Source organism: Diadema setosum, chromosome 10, assembly GCF_964275005.1.
Source record: "Diadema setosum chromosome 10, eeDiaSeto1, whole genome shotgun sequence".
Lineage (NCBI taxonomy): Eukaryota > Metazoa > Echinodermata > Echinoidea > Diadematoida > Diadematidae > Diadema > Diadema setosum.
The window spans coordinates 35,034,523-35,048,607 of record NC_092694.1 but is presented as its reverse complement, the minus strand read 5'-3'; the positions used below and the strand labels follow the sequence as shown (position 1 = coordinate 35,048,607).

The 14,085-nt window shown below is 39.5% G+C and overlaps 1 protein-coding gene across 1 annotated transcript; it reads left to right on the top strand.

Moving 5' to 3' along the window:
- The first annotated feature begins 10,559 nt into the window (after positions 1-10,559).
- Positions 10,560-13,670, top strand: LOC140233968 (craniofacial development protein 2-like). The gene is made up of 2 exons (XM_072314056.1): positions 10,560-11,727; positions 13,480-13,670. The coding sequence occupies exons 1-2, from the start codon at positions 10,560-10,562 to the stop codon at positions 13,668-13,670; spliced, it is 1,359 nt and encodes a 452-aa protein (XP_072170157.1).
- Positions 13,671-14,085: the final 415 nt, after the last annotated feature.

The window sequence follows — 14,085 nt, the reverse complement described above, 5'->3', positions numbered from 1 at the left end:
TACGCAATTCAAACAAGACGAGATCCAGCAGGAGATGAGGAGGGAAAACCTGCGGGTGAATGGCCTCCCTGAGAATGAGGAGGAGACAGGTGAGGCTCTCATCCAAAAAGTATGCAACATAGCCAAAGAAGTTGGTGTCGACATCAAACCCGATGACATCTCCATGTGCAATCGGGTTGGAAAACAGAGAACCGACGGCAAACCTCGACAGGCCATCGTCAGGTTTGTTGCTAGGAGGAGAAGGGATGAGCTGTATGATGCACGGTTCAAGTTAAAGGGGAGAGACCAGTACAAAGGTCTGTTCATCAACGAGGACCTCACCCCGATGCGGTTAGCTGTGCTTGCCAGGGCCAAAGATTCACAGAGTGTGATGAAAACGAAAACCAAATCAGGGAACATCATCTGCAAACTGCATAGTGGTGAACAAAAGATCTTACGCAACCCTGATGACTTGTTTGACATTGGAATCGACGATGTTGATTACGGTGATTTCAAACTTCATGTTCTTGCCTAAGAAAGCACATTAACACTGTATTATACTAAGAGTACACATAATATGTTAACATGGCCGATAACCCTCCCATTGACCACGAAAGTAATCTGAATGTTAAATCATACCGTCTAACTCCTAGTAATTTCGATAATGTTTTACAGGGACATATGGCAAAATCTTTTTCAGTAACACATGTTAATATTCGTTCTTTAAATAAAAATGTTAGAGAGTTAAAAAACTTGTATGAATGTAGTTTAAGTTCAAATTTTGATATCATTGGTTTATCGGAAGTGTGGAATGTGAGTAACACATCTTTACTGGAAATAAAGGGCTATAATCTTGAGACTGAATGCCGCCACGGAAATGTTAGGGGTGGAGGTGTAGGGGCTTACATTCACTCATCATTAAAATATAAACGGCTTGATTTCACTGCAATAGCACATGCAGAATCCCTGTGGCTTGAGCTTTTATGTGATAAAAGGAAGGTCATTGTTGGTGTTGTTTATCGTAAACCCAATACCAACATTACAGAATTCCAAGAATCTTTCTTGAATGTATTGCATTCTTTAAAATTGGATAGGCATGATTGTTTGATTATGGGTGATTTTAACATCGATCTTATTGATATTGGAAAAGATTCAGAAAACTTTCTAACTGTCATGCATTGTATTGGATTGTCTCAAGTGATCTCTTTTCCAACTAGATTAACCCAAAATTCTGCTTCCTTGATTGATCATTTGTATACGAATATGGACATGTTTGATATACATGCAGGTGTTATCGAGGCTGATGTTTCAGACCATCTTCCAATCTTTACTGTCTTCGAAAGTATGTTTTATTTTAAAAGTATCGTCCCAACTTTTGGGAAAGTTGTACGATCGTATAAACATTATGATGTGGATTTATATTGCTTAGACTTAGCAAATGCAAGGTGGGATTATGTGTATAAGTGTAAAGATGTGAATGATGCATATTCTGCATTTTATGGTATATTTCGGGAAATATGTGATAAACATGCTCCATTAAGAAAGAACAATAGTACTAGTCATTCAAAATGTTACCCTAAAAATCCATGGGTAACAAAGGCGATTTAAAAATCAATTAAAAAGAAATACAAATTGTATAAAAAGTATAGGTCATCAAATTTTGATCTAAAATATGAAAGGGAGTACAAGGTATATCGAAATATTTTAACTACTGTTTTGAAAAATGCCAAACGGGTTTATTATAGTAGTATGTTTAATAATAATAAGCAAGATTCGTGTAAAACATGGAAAATAGTCAATGAGTTGTTATATCCTGGTAAAGAACATACTGCAAGTTTAGACATTGAAGAGTTGGTGGTTAGTAAAGTTGATGAAGTTAAATCTGTTTTTTTCTGCAAAAGAAATAGCAGAAGAGCTTAATGACTATTTTGTTACTGTAGGACCAAAGTTGGCCACTAAGATTCCTGAAACACAAATTAATCTAAAGGAATTCTTGGGGGAAAAGAATAATAAATCGTTATTTTGGAGGCCAGTTACAGAGAAAGAAGTGTTCGATATTTTATTTGCATTAGACTCGAAGAAATCACATGGATATGATAATTTATCAGTAAGATTATTAAAGGATGCAGCAAGTTTTGTTTGTAAGCCATTGCTTTACATTTTTAATTTGTCCTTAGAAACTGGAATTTATCCTCAAGCCTTAAAGATAGCCAAAGTAACACCAATATATAAAAAGGACCAAAATCGGACCCTGGAAATTACCGACCTATCTCCGTTCTGCCAATAATTTGAAAGGTTTTAGAGAAAATTGTAAATGATAGACTGGTTGATTTTTTTGAGTCCAATGATATTTTTTGTAAACACCAGTATGGCTTTCGTAAAAGATACAGTACGAAATTGTCTTTAATTGATCTTGTAAATACTCTAATGACATCACTTGATGAAGGAAAAGTAACACTTGGTATCTTTATAGATTTTAAAAAGGCTTTTGATACGATAAATCATGATATTCTTCTATGTAAACTGGCTCATTATGGTATTCGTGGAATTCCACTTCAATGGTTTGCTGATTATCTGTCCAACAGATCTCAGCTGCTATCTTATAGAGGAATGGTCTCGACACCGAAGACTATAACTTGTGGTGTCCCGCAAGGGTCAGTTTTGGGGCCTACACTCTTTTTGATATTTATAAATGATTTGCCACGCTCTTGCTCTTTCTTTGAATTCAGATTGTTTGCCGACGATTCAAATATTTTTCATACTTATGCTGCTCGCCAAAAAGAAATAGATGTGAATGAAGTAAATGAAAACCTGCACAGAGTTCAAACATGGTGTAATGCCAATAAAATTACAATCAATTTAAAGAAAACAAATTATATGGTAATCAGAAGAAAACGCCAGTTAGTTGCGATGAGGGGTGCAATAAAACTATCTGGCACAGACATTGATGAAGTGAGTGTTGCATCCTTTATCGGAACTCAGATTGATTGTCATCTCACTTGGAAACCTCACATTCAATTGGTAAATAAATGTGTTCGAAGGAAAGTAGGTGTATTGTATAAATTAAGACAGTATGTTCCGCAGCGCATTCTTGTGCTTTTGTATAAATCTTTTATACAACCACACATATTATATGGTATTGAGGTATGGGGCAGTACTTATAAATCTCACTTAAATTGTATACATATTTCTCAAAAAATGGCTCTGAGAGCTATAACATTTTCGACTTTACGAACACATTCAGAACCATTGTTCCAACGATTCAAAGTTCTAGATGTTGTTAGGTTACATAAGTTTTATGTTTTCAGTTTTAACATTTATGTACGATCTCTGCAATGGAACTATTCCGCACCCTTTGTATGACTATTGCCAAATTGTGCATCATACTTACAGGACAAGAACAAATGAAAAAAGAATGTTGTACTTACCAAAATTTAGAACCACACAGGGACAATTTTCGATTTCTTACTTAGGTCCAAAACTTTGGAACACATTGCCACGAGAAATGCGTGAACAAAGCAAAAGATCCACATTTCGTAAATGCCTTGCAGATTTCCTTCTCTAATAGATATTATATACTGCATCAAGTATAATTAGTTTTCTATGTTACAAAATATATGATGTACATTGTATTTAAATATTAACTGCCATTTCAACCAACCATGTAATAATTTCTCGTTTGCGTTTAGCTTTTAGTATGAAGATCAAGGTGACCAATCTCGACTAGCACGTGTGCTAACTTTTGGTTTCCTTGTGAACAACAACAACTTTGTAGAATTACGCTACATGTATCACATTTAAATCTCAAATGTCTTCATTTAATCATGTTATTGTAAAGGAGTCATAGATAAGTATTTTTTTCCATACATGTATGTAAATACAATTGTATAATAATTGAAATGTACATGTTCAAAATGTTGTTGCTAATAAAAACTTCAAACTAAACTAAATAGTAACTGAAGCAAGATATATAATAGAACAGAAAAGGAGCAAATGAACTACCTCGTCGAGTCTTTCAACTCGCCCGTAGGCAGTGTGCCATGATACGATGACTGAACATTCCTCTACCTTGGGCATCGAAGCCGCCATAACATTTTGGAAACAATATGTCTTTTACCAACCTTGTTTGAAAATTTACAGAGACGTTGTTGCATTTCAGTCAAAGCACACGACATTTATAAAGCACAATCATTGTGAATAAATGCAAAAGGATCGAATTCCGTTGTTCAAAAACAATATATTTTAATTTGTACAAACAAACTGTGCTACTTACAGAGAATCTTACAAGTTATATGAATATTTCGCTTTGCTTGAAATACATAATGATAATAATAGCAGCATGCAAAGGGGTTTCGTTTGATTGTAGTCAGTTTCGTTATTACTGAAGCAATAATTTTTCTATAGAAGAGCAGCAAAGGAGCAAAGAAACAACCTCGTGGAGTATTTCAACTCGATCGCCTGTATAGGCAGTGTGCAATGGCTAGATGAGATACTGATCATCAATAATTATATCAGTGTGACTGAATGACATTCCTCTTTCTTGGACATCGAAGCCACAATAGCATTTGGGAGACAATACGTCTTCACCAACCTTGTTTGATGTGATATTTCATTGAAAATTTTACAAAGTAGTCGTTGCAGTTCTGTTGAAATGTGTAGATTTGTATAACTGTGAATTAATACATACGGATCGAATTCAGCTTGTTTAAGAGACAAAATTTATTATGAAGCAAACAAACTGTGCAGGTTACAGAGAATCTTAAAAGTTTTACAATTATTTCAGTTTTTCTTGAAGAACATATGATAACTATAACAGCATGTAAAAGGGGTTCCGTTTGATTGTGGTCAGTTTCATTATTACGGAAACAAGAATTTTCTTATGATAGTCATGCTGGAAGAAATTGTCATTGATAAATGTGTCATAATTCTATTTTTGCGGCCGAGCAGATGCTGACTCTTCGAAATCCTATATATAGTGTATCTTGAAAGACAACGCGTTGAATATTCTTATTTTTTGTTGGGGAAGGGGGGAGGAGAGAAATTTGAAATTCATCTCAAATCTACAAACTAGAGTAGACATTTCTGTATTCGTGCGTTGCTCAAACTATTACATATCTGACATGTCTGATGTAGTGCCACGGTTGATTCAATAAAAGGCTGACGTAAAAGCCTGTCTTGCAGACTGCACAATATTTGCAAAAATGTGTTTGATTCTAAATCCAGACCATTTTGACTTTGAGACTTGTATATTTGGTCTTAAGACAAAAAAAAATGGTTTTTAATTAGTTTACTTTGAAAATGTCAACAAAAGATATTCCCTTCAACACATAACCATACCATTCAACTTTATGGCGTCTGAGAAGAGTAACATTAACGTCAATCAAAATTTATGTGACCTTAAACAACAAAAGTTTTACACAACTTTAACTTGATAATTAGCCTTATGATCACTATAATCTTATACGAACAGCAGCATAAAACAAGCATAAATCCTTGCTTATACACTCTGAAATGTAATTTGTAAAGTTACATGACAAAATATATAATACAACTGACATGACTGTATCTTGATCATTAAGTAGGCCTACTGATTATCATGAAACCAACAAACAGCAGAAAACAAGAATGAAAACCCTGCTAACACTTTAAAATGTGAACTGTAAACTTACAGGAGGAGAGCAACTTCAAATACAAACTTGAACACGAAATAATGATTACCATGGCGACAACAGTCCCAAACTTACATGTAAATCCTGATGAAGTCTAAAACGCTATGTAGGTCTAAATGCCTACTTTAAAATCAAAGAGTTAAAACATGAAAACAAAAAATCTAAGAAATGAAAAAAAATAAAAAGTCAAGATCAACCGTCTGTAACACTTGCCAGACACAGTTTTATCCTGGCAGCTTGTGAACACAACAGTTATTCCCTATCGGTCTCTTCTTGAGTGTTGTTCTCACTGGACGCGTTCATCAGGGGATCTGGACCCTGGAAGGTAAACATCTGTGAGGCAGTATCATAGCTGCTGGTACTAGCACCCGTGTCAGAGTAGGACAAGGGCTTCTTGGCAGGTCCAGCAGATGATGAGCTTCGCTCTTGAGGCGGATACCATACAGGGAGATTATGATGGGCCTGAAAGTCTTGCGATGTCGTCTGCTGGCCATGCGGCTGTTGACTCTGTGACGAACTGTATTGATGACCTCGGAACGGGTGGCCCTGTGGCGAGATGTCTTGGTGGCCCAGTGACTGACCATGGTAAATCGAAGGCTCAAAAAATTTTTGATTCCGGAAGGGTTGTGCAGGAGACGGGAAGGGTTGTGGATGGGACTGGAAAGTTTGTATTGGAGGTCGGAATTGTGGAGGAGCCTTGGAGGGCTGTGCAAGAGGCTGAAACGGCTGCTGGGCTTGTTGTAATTCCCGGTTCTTCTGGATTTGCTGTCTTCTGTATTGATGAAGCTGTTTTGTTGCATCGATATAATATTCGTTCCACGTCTCCTCATCCATCTTGCTTGTTTCATGAAACACCAGTTCTGCAAACATCCTTTGACTCTCGAAACCCTTTTCCGCGTTCATAGCTTCAATAATGGCAGCCCTGGTGGAACTGACCTGTTTTGACAGCTAAAAAGACATACAAATAGAAGTAATGAGTGAAATACAGACAAAATCTGTCCTTGCAACTGATTGACAAATTGCCCTACATCGACGTACATAAGCACTGAATTGATCAGTGTTTTAGTAGTAGCCATGATAAAAAATCATGGGCGTACATACTCAAGCAGGATTCGAACCTACGACCTCCTGGTCACCGGACAGGCGTCATCTCCACTAGACCACAGAGCTTTCGCCCGACAGCAAGTGTTGGTTCTAATCCTTATAGCATGCAGCGGGTACTGCTTTGTTATTCAAATTCATGAATTTCTTCCTTCGAGATGTTTTCATTGCAACTGATTGACAAATTGCCCTACATCGACGTACATAAGCACTGAATTGATCAGTGTTTTAGTAGTAGCCATGATAAAAATCATGGGCGTACATACTCGAGCAGGATTCGAACCTACGACCTCCTGGTCACCGGACAGGCGTCATCTCCACTAGACCACCGAGCTTTCGCCCGACAGCAAGTGTTGGTTCTAATCCTTATAGCATGCAGCGGGTACTGCTTTGTTATTCAAATTCATGAATTTCTTCCGTCGAGATGTTTTCATTGCAACTGATTGACAAATTGCCCTACATCGACGTACATAAGCACTGAATTGATCAGTGTTTTAGTAGTAGCCATGATAAAAAAATCATGGGCGTACATACTCGAGCAGGATTCGAACCTACGACCTCCTGGTCACCGGACAGGCGTCATCTCCACTAGACCACCGAGCTTTCGCCCGACAGCAAGTGTTGGTTCTAATCCTTATAGCATGCAGCGGGTACTGCTTTGTTATTCAAATTCATGAATTTCTTCCGTCGAGATGTTTTCATTGCAACTGATTGACAAATTGCCCTACATCGACGTACATAAGCACTGAATTGATCAGTGTTTTAGTAGTAGCCATGATAAAAAAATCATGGTCGTAGGTTCGAATCCTGCTCGAGTATGTACGCCCATGATTCAGTGCTTATGTACGTCGATGTAGGGCAAATTGTCAATCAGTTGCAATGAAAACATCTCGACGGAAGAAATTCATGAATTGGAAAATCTGTCCTTCTCTCTTAATTTTTCGCTTTTGCTCACGCAATTCCCATTTCTGTGTATTTTTCTGATCACTATTTCTGTCTTCCTCCTTCTATTGCTCTTTCTGTAACATGTATGGCCTTTCTCAGCTGCTTCATCCTTCTCTCACTTTCTCGTTTCCTCTTTTTTTTTCATTATCAATTGCATTATTTATACTTATATACTTTCTTTTTTTCTGTGACAATTTGTGTTTGCTGCATTCGTTCCATAAACATGATAAAATCTAAAAACACTTTACCTGAGCAAAATCTGATGCAGGGGAGATATCCCTCTTCTTGCATGGTCCTCCTTTGCTTCGTGAATCCTTGCTGGAAGATGCCCGGCTGGGAGGCCTGCTGTCTATCGACCCGTTAACACTGAGGTCTATGGTTTCGTCTTCATCGTTCTCTTCTTCATCAGCCCCCTCATCTCCGTCCTCAGATTCTCTTTTCCCTTCTGATGATGCACATAGGCCTACTGTTCCTTTCTACACCAGGTTAAAAAAACAAAACATGCCATTTTCATTAATATTGACTTGTTTACTGTTGATTTTTGTGTCCCTTGATGTTGATATATTCATTTCTGATGAATAATTATGGACATGCATTAAAGGGAAGTGCAGCTTCTTGAACAAATGTCTCACAGGACCTTGGAATATAAATAAGCCTTGTCAGGAATAACAATTAAATATAGTGCGCAGTGGGGACAAAGGCATTCATTCCATTAAAGAAATGTTTATTTCTACATTAAATGAAACAGCTAGGGAGTAGAACCAGGGATCGTGTAGGAAACCTATACTTACCAATCCAGCAACACTTGGGGTTCCAATGTTCTTCACGTTTCGGTACTGATGGATCCAACCAAATCGTTTCAGGAAGCGACTGTTTTCTGCTGTCATGTTAATAGATCCACTCCCTGATGCTCCTCTAGAGATCTTCATAAGTCTACCAACTTTATCTCGTTGAGTTTTCACCCATGTCTGCAAGCGCTGTCCTGGCTTGTCACCTGTATCTTCCACCCCAATCTCCAAGGCCTTTTCCTGATACAGCTGCTTCTTTGCCTCCTTATTACTATAGTCTTCACAAGCCTTATCATAGAGCATCGGGTGTTGTTGCACCCACTCCATAATAGCCACCCTCTCTTGGTCATTTGAAACTGAAAAGGGTGGAAGCTTGGTTTGTCTCCTCTTCTTCAGTGGTTTTGAAACTTCCCGGGCATCTCCATTGCCAGATTCATCACTAGGTTCAGATAGTGCTGGCGAATTGTCTGCATCTTGATGAGCAGGAGAAGAACTCTTGCCCGTATTACACCCTTTGCTCTTCCTTTTCGGCATTGTGCAGTTATCAGGCTACACAAGAAGGATAGTCTCGAAGAGCACATGTAGAATCATTCACCAGCGATGTGCAGAGTCCAGTGGAATGAATGAAACCAAGCAGTTTTCCAACACGGATCATGCATGGGAATGCCAAATTTGCATTTGCAGTAATAAAGGCTACGCAACTGTAAGCAACACTACGCAAATGTACGCCAGGTCTACGCAAGTCTACACAAATGTCTACGTAACAGTACGCAACACTACGCCATGTCATACGCGAGCCCAAAAAGTCCTTTCGTGTGAACACGGTTTGGTGGCGTACTGTTGCGTTTAAATGGCGCAGAGTTGCGTAGTGTTGCGTACACTTGCGTAAAATTTGCGTACCAGTGCGGTACGCGGACGGTACGCGAAAAAATTAAACATGTTTAATTTTCTGCGTACATTTCGCGTACAAATTTTGCGTCCCTCGGCATACTTGTTACGCAGAGTTGCGTGCTCACAGCGCATAGTTGCGAGGTGTTGCGTATTCACTACACAACCCTACGCAACACTACGTAACTCTACGCAAAGCTTGGTGTGAAACCCAGGGGGTTTCACACCGAGCTTTACGTTTTACACCGAGCTTTACGTGCGCGAGATGTACGCAAAAAAATTAAACATGTTTAATTTTTTCGCGTACCCTCCGCGTAGAGCAGTGATACGCAGGTTTTACGCAAGTCTACGCAACACTACGCAACTGTGCGCCGTTTATACTCAACAGTACGCGATCAAACCGTGTTCACACGAAGGCAATTTTTCGGCTCGCGTATGACATGGCGTAGTGTTGCGTACTGTTACGTAGACATTTGCGTAGATTTGCGTAGACCTGGCGTATATTTACGTAGTGTTGCTTACAATTGCGTAGACTATTATTATTGGTGAAGATTTGGCATTTCAATATGATCCATGTTTAAAAACTGAATGATACCATTCATCCCACTGGACTCTGAATGGCTGGTGAATGTATCTTCCTGTGCTCTTCGAGTCTTCATTATGTAGGCCTATTGACTGCAAAAGGCCGAAAAGGAAGAGCAAATCGCTGTGGTAGGTGCAAGAGTTCTTCTCCTGCTCATTTTTACATACCTCTAGTGATCAAGATGCAGACAATTCGCCAGAACTGTGTGAACTAATCTGGCAATGAAGCTCAAGCGGGAAGTTCCTTAAATCACCGAAGTAGAGGAAACAGAACGTGCTTCCAGTCTTATTAGTTTTAACTGACCAAGAAAGGGTACACGTTCTAATGGAGTGGGTTCAATAGCACCCGATAGTCTATGATAAGGCTCGTGAAGACTATAACAAGGAGGCTAAGAAGCTGCTGTATCAGTCATCAAAAAAAAAATATATATATAAATATATAGGCATATATATATATATATATATATATGGAGATTGGGGTAGAAGGTATGATACTGACCTGTGCAGTTGGTGACGAACAGACCAGGGTGGCTAGGAGAGGAATGTCTCACCCGCCTAGCTAACTCTTGAGCGAAACTGCATCATGATGGAACAAAATACTGGCACCATGGTCCCAGCCCCTGCTTCTACTAACCAGCCATCTCGCCAAACGAACCTACATCCTGTAGAGAAGAATGACGCATCACATCTCAATCTAACTAGAAGACCAACGGGTACTACTAGGCTGAGCCATGCAAATAGCAGGCCACCGATTAGACGATATGATGCTGATAAATCGAGAGGCAAGAAGGCGCTACTAACGACGAAAAAGAAAATTGGAATCGGGACATGGAATGTACGGACACTCCATCAACAAGGAAATCTCGAAATCCTGCTTAACCAGATGAAGAAGTTTGACTGGGAAGTCCTCGGCATTTCAGAAACTCACTGGACAGACTCTGGCGAGTTCATACACCAGGGATACAAAATCCTGTGTTCAAGCAACAAATCGGTCCACAGGCAAGGGGTAGCTCTCATACTCAACAAAACAGCCCAAGGTGCTTTACTAGGCTACAACCCCGTCTCACAAAGGATCATGTCAGCGAGATTTCAGATGAAAGCTGGGGCCATAACCATTATACAGGTGTATGCCCCAAATACAGCTGATCCGGAAGGTGAAGTAGATGAATTTTATGACCAACTGCAAACCGTAGTCAACAAAACAAACAAGAATGACCTGCTCATTGTAATGGGAGATCTAAATGCCAAAGTAGGAAGTGATAGAACAAACTGGGAGAATGTATTAGGCAACTACGGCTATGGCTCCCAAAACGGACGAGGAGAAAAGCTACTCAATTTCTGTGCTGCAAATAATTTGTCAGTCACCAACACCATGTTCAAACAGAGAAAACAGAATCGACAGTGGACCTGGGAATCTCCAGACCAGAAGACGCACAATATGATAGACTACATCCTGATCAATGAAAAGTACAAGCACTGTGTCACAAATGCTAGAAGCTTCCCAAGTGCAGACGCGGGATCTGATCACCAACTAGTGCTGGCAAACCTACGACTGAAATTCAAAATAAATAAGAAAATTAATTACCCAAAACATTATGATGTCTTCAGACTGAAAGATCCACAGGTCAGGGCCAACTTTGAAGTGGAAATTGGAGGAAGATTCGCCCCTCTGCTAGACATGCCAGACACTGACACACAAACTGTGTGGGAAGAAGTAAAGACAGCATTTGCCGAGACCTCAGAAAAGATCTTGGGGAACAGGAAAGCTAATAAAAGTAAACCATGGATCAGTGAAGAAGTTATAAATCTGTCAAATGAACGTAGCAAAGTGAAGCAAGCTAAATCACATGATTCATTAAAAAAGAGTAGATATAATTTTTTGAATCGTGAAATTAAGAGGAAATTAAAAGGATGTAAAGACACCTGGCTCAAAAGCTTGTGTGCAAAAGTGGACAAGGCTCACCAGGCAGCAAAATCAAAGGAGGTCTACTCAACGATAAAGATCATTACCAACAAAGCATCTATCAAAATGCAAACAATAAAAGATAGGAATGGAGAAATTTTGACAGAACTCAAAGAGGTCGAAACTAGATGGAAAGAAAGCTTTGAGGATCTGTACAATAATCAAAACCCAGTTGACGAGGACACAGCAAGCTGTATACCCCAAATGCAGAACACAGATGAAGAACCTAATATTACGAGGGAAGAGATTGCGAGTGCTATCAAGAGATTAGCTGATGGAAAGGCAACCGGATTTGATGGCATTTCAGCTGAAGAGATAAAAGCTGCTGGAGATGCCGGGATAGACGTCTTGCATCAACTATGCCAAAAGATATGGCAAAATGAGTCCTTCCCAGATGATTGGGGAAAGGCAATTATAACCCCCATCTATAAGAAAAAAGACAAACTTGATTGTCGTAATTACAGAGGAATTAGTCTTCTCAGCCATGCTGGCAAAATATTAGCCCTTGTCATTCAGAGATGCATTCTAGATAGAACAGAACAAGTTTTGTCAGAATCACAGGCAGGTTTCCGACCAGGAAGATCAACAGTAGACCAACTCTTTACTCCACGACAAATCATTGAGAAATATATGGAAAGAAAAAGAGGACTATTCTTATGTTATGTAGACTTTGAAAAGGCCTTTGACTCTATCTGGCAAGAGGCTTTGTGGAAAGCACTCAACTTCTTTGGATTTTCTAGAAAAATCATCAATATTTTGAAAGCACTTTACCAGAAATCACAAAGTGCAGTTAGGGTAAATGGCGACCTAACAGATTGGTTCAAGGTAACAGTGGGAGTAAGACAAGGATGTGTAATCTCACCACAACTATTTAACATCTTACTTGAACTTGTTATGCAATACGCCCTCCACGACATCAAAATTGGAGCTAATATCCAAGGACAAGTCATCAACAACCTATGCTATGCAGATGACATTGCTTTGATAGCAGAAAGTGAAGAAGACCTCCAAACTCTTGTTGACAAGGTACATCTCAGCAGCTCCTCCTTGGGTCTGAAGATAAATATCAGGAAGACAGAGGTGCAGTATATCAGCAAAGAGCCCAAACAAATACACATCAGTATAGAAGATAAAGAGCTGACTCAAGTGGAAAATTTCACCTACCTAGGTGGAATTATTAGTCAAGATGGATCCAATGCTCCGGAAATCAAAAACAGGATTGGAAAAGCCATGGGGGCAGTCCAGAAACTTCACACCATATGGAGCTCAACAAATATTAAGTCATCAACAAAGACCGAATTATACAGGGCACTAATTCTCCCTATATTACTATATGGAGCAGAGACATGGACACTCAGGAAAGAAGATGAAAACCGCCTAATGACTTTTGAAATGACATGCCTGCGGAAAATATGTGGCGTAACACGAATGGATAGAATAAGGAACACCACAATAAGGAACCAATTGAATGCAACAAGAACAGTATTAGATAGAATCTCCCAAAGAAGACTACGATATTTTGGACATCTCATACGTATGCCGGTAACACGCCTTCCTAAATTAGCAATGGAGGGAAGAATTTCTGGTAAGAGACCACAGGGAAGACCACCCAAGAGATGGACAGACTGTGTAAAAACAGACTGTAGGAGCAAAAACATATGCTCACTAGTAGAAGCCAGTCATCTAGCCAGCAACCGCCAAGAATGGCAGGACATCATGAAGCGGATGCCACCACTCAACCCTTTGTTGGAGTGAAAGGCATAGGTCAAGGTATGCTACAGTATAGTGATCAACCAGGCTAGCACACGCAGACATGAGTGAAAACTCAACGAGATAAAGTTGGCAGGCTAGTAAAGATTTCTGGAGGAGCATCAGGGAGAATCGGTATAAAGACATGTTGTCTCCTCATGTTATTGGTGGCTTGGATGCCCAATAAGGTAGAGGAAGCTACTGCAATTGCAAGTGCCATTTAATCACACTGATCTAAATGATGGGTATCTCATCTTCCCATGGCACCATGAGGTAGCTCCTTTGCTCATTTTCTGCTCTGCTTGTGTTGCCACGCTACAGTTGTTCCATGTCTGGCAGGTGGGCATTGTACGTATCTCCACGAACCTGAAGTTACTTCATGATAATGCTGCTGGTCATCTTGATCAAGTGAAGGTTATGG

What these genes read in the sequence shown, in the direction of transcription:
- LOC140233968 (XM_072314056.1), top strand. Translation starts at nt 10,560, where the DNA reads ATGGTCCCAGCCCCTGCTTCTACTAACCAGCCATCTCGCCAAACGAAC. An exon ending in GAACAGGAAAGCTAATAAAA is followed by an intron (nt 11,728 to 13,479) that starts GTAAACCATGGA and finishes TTCCTAAATTAG; the next exon opens with CAATGGAGGGAAGAATTTCT.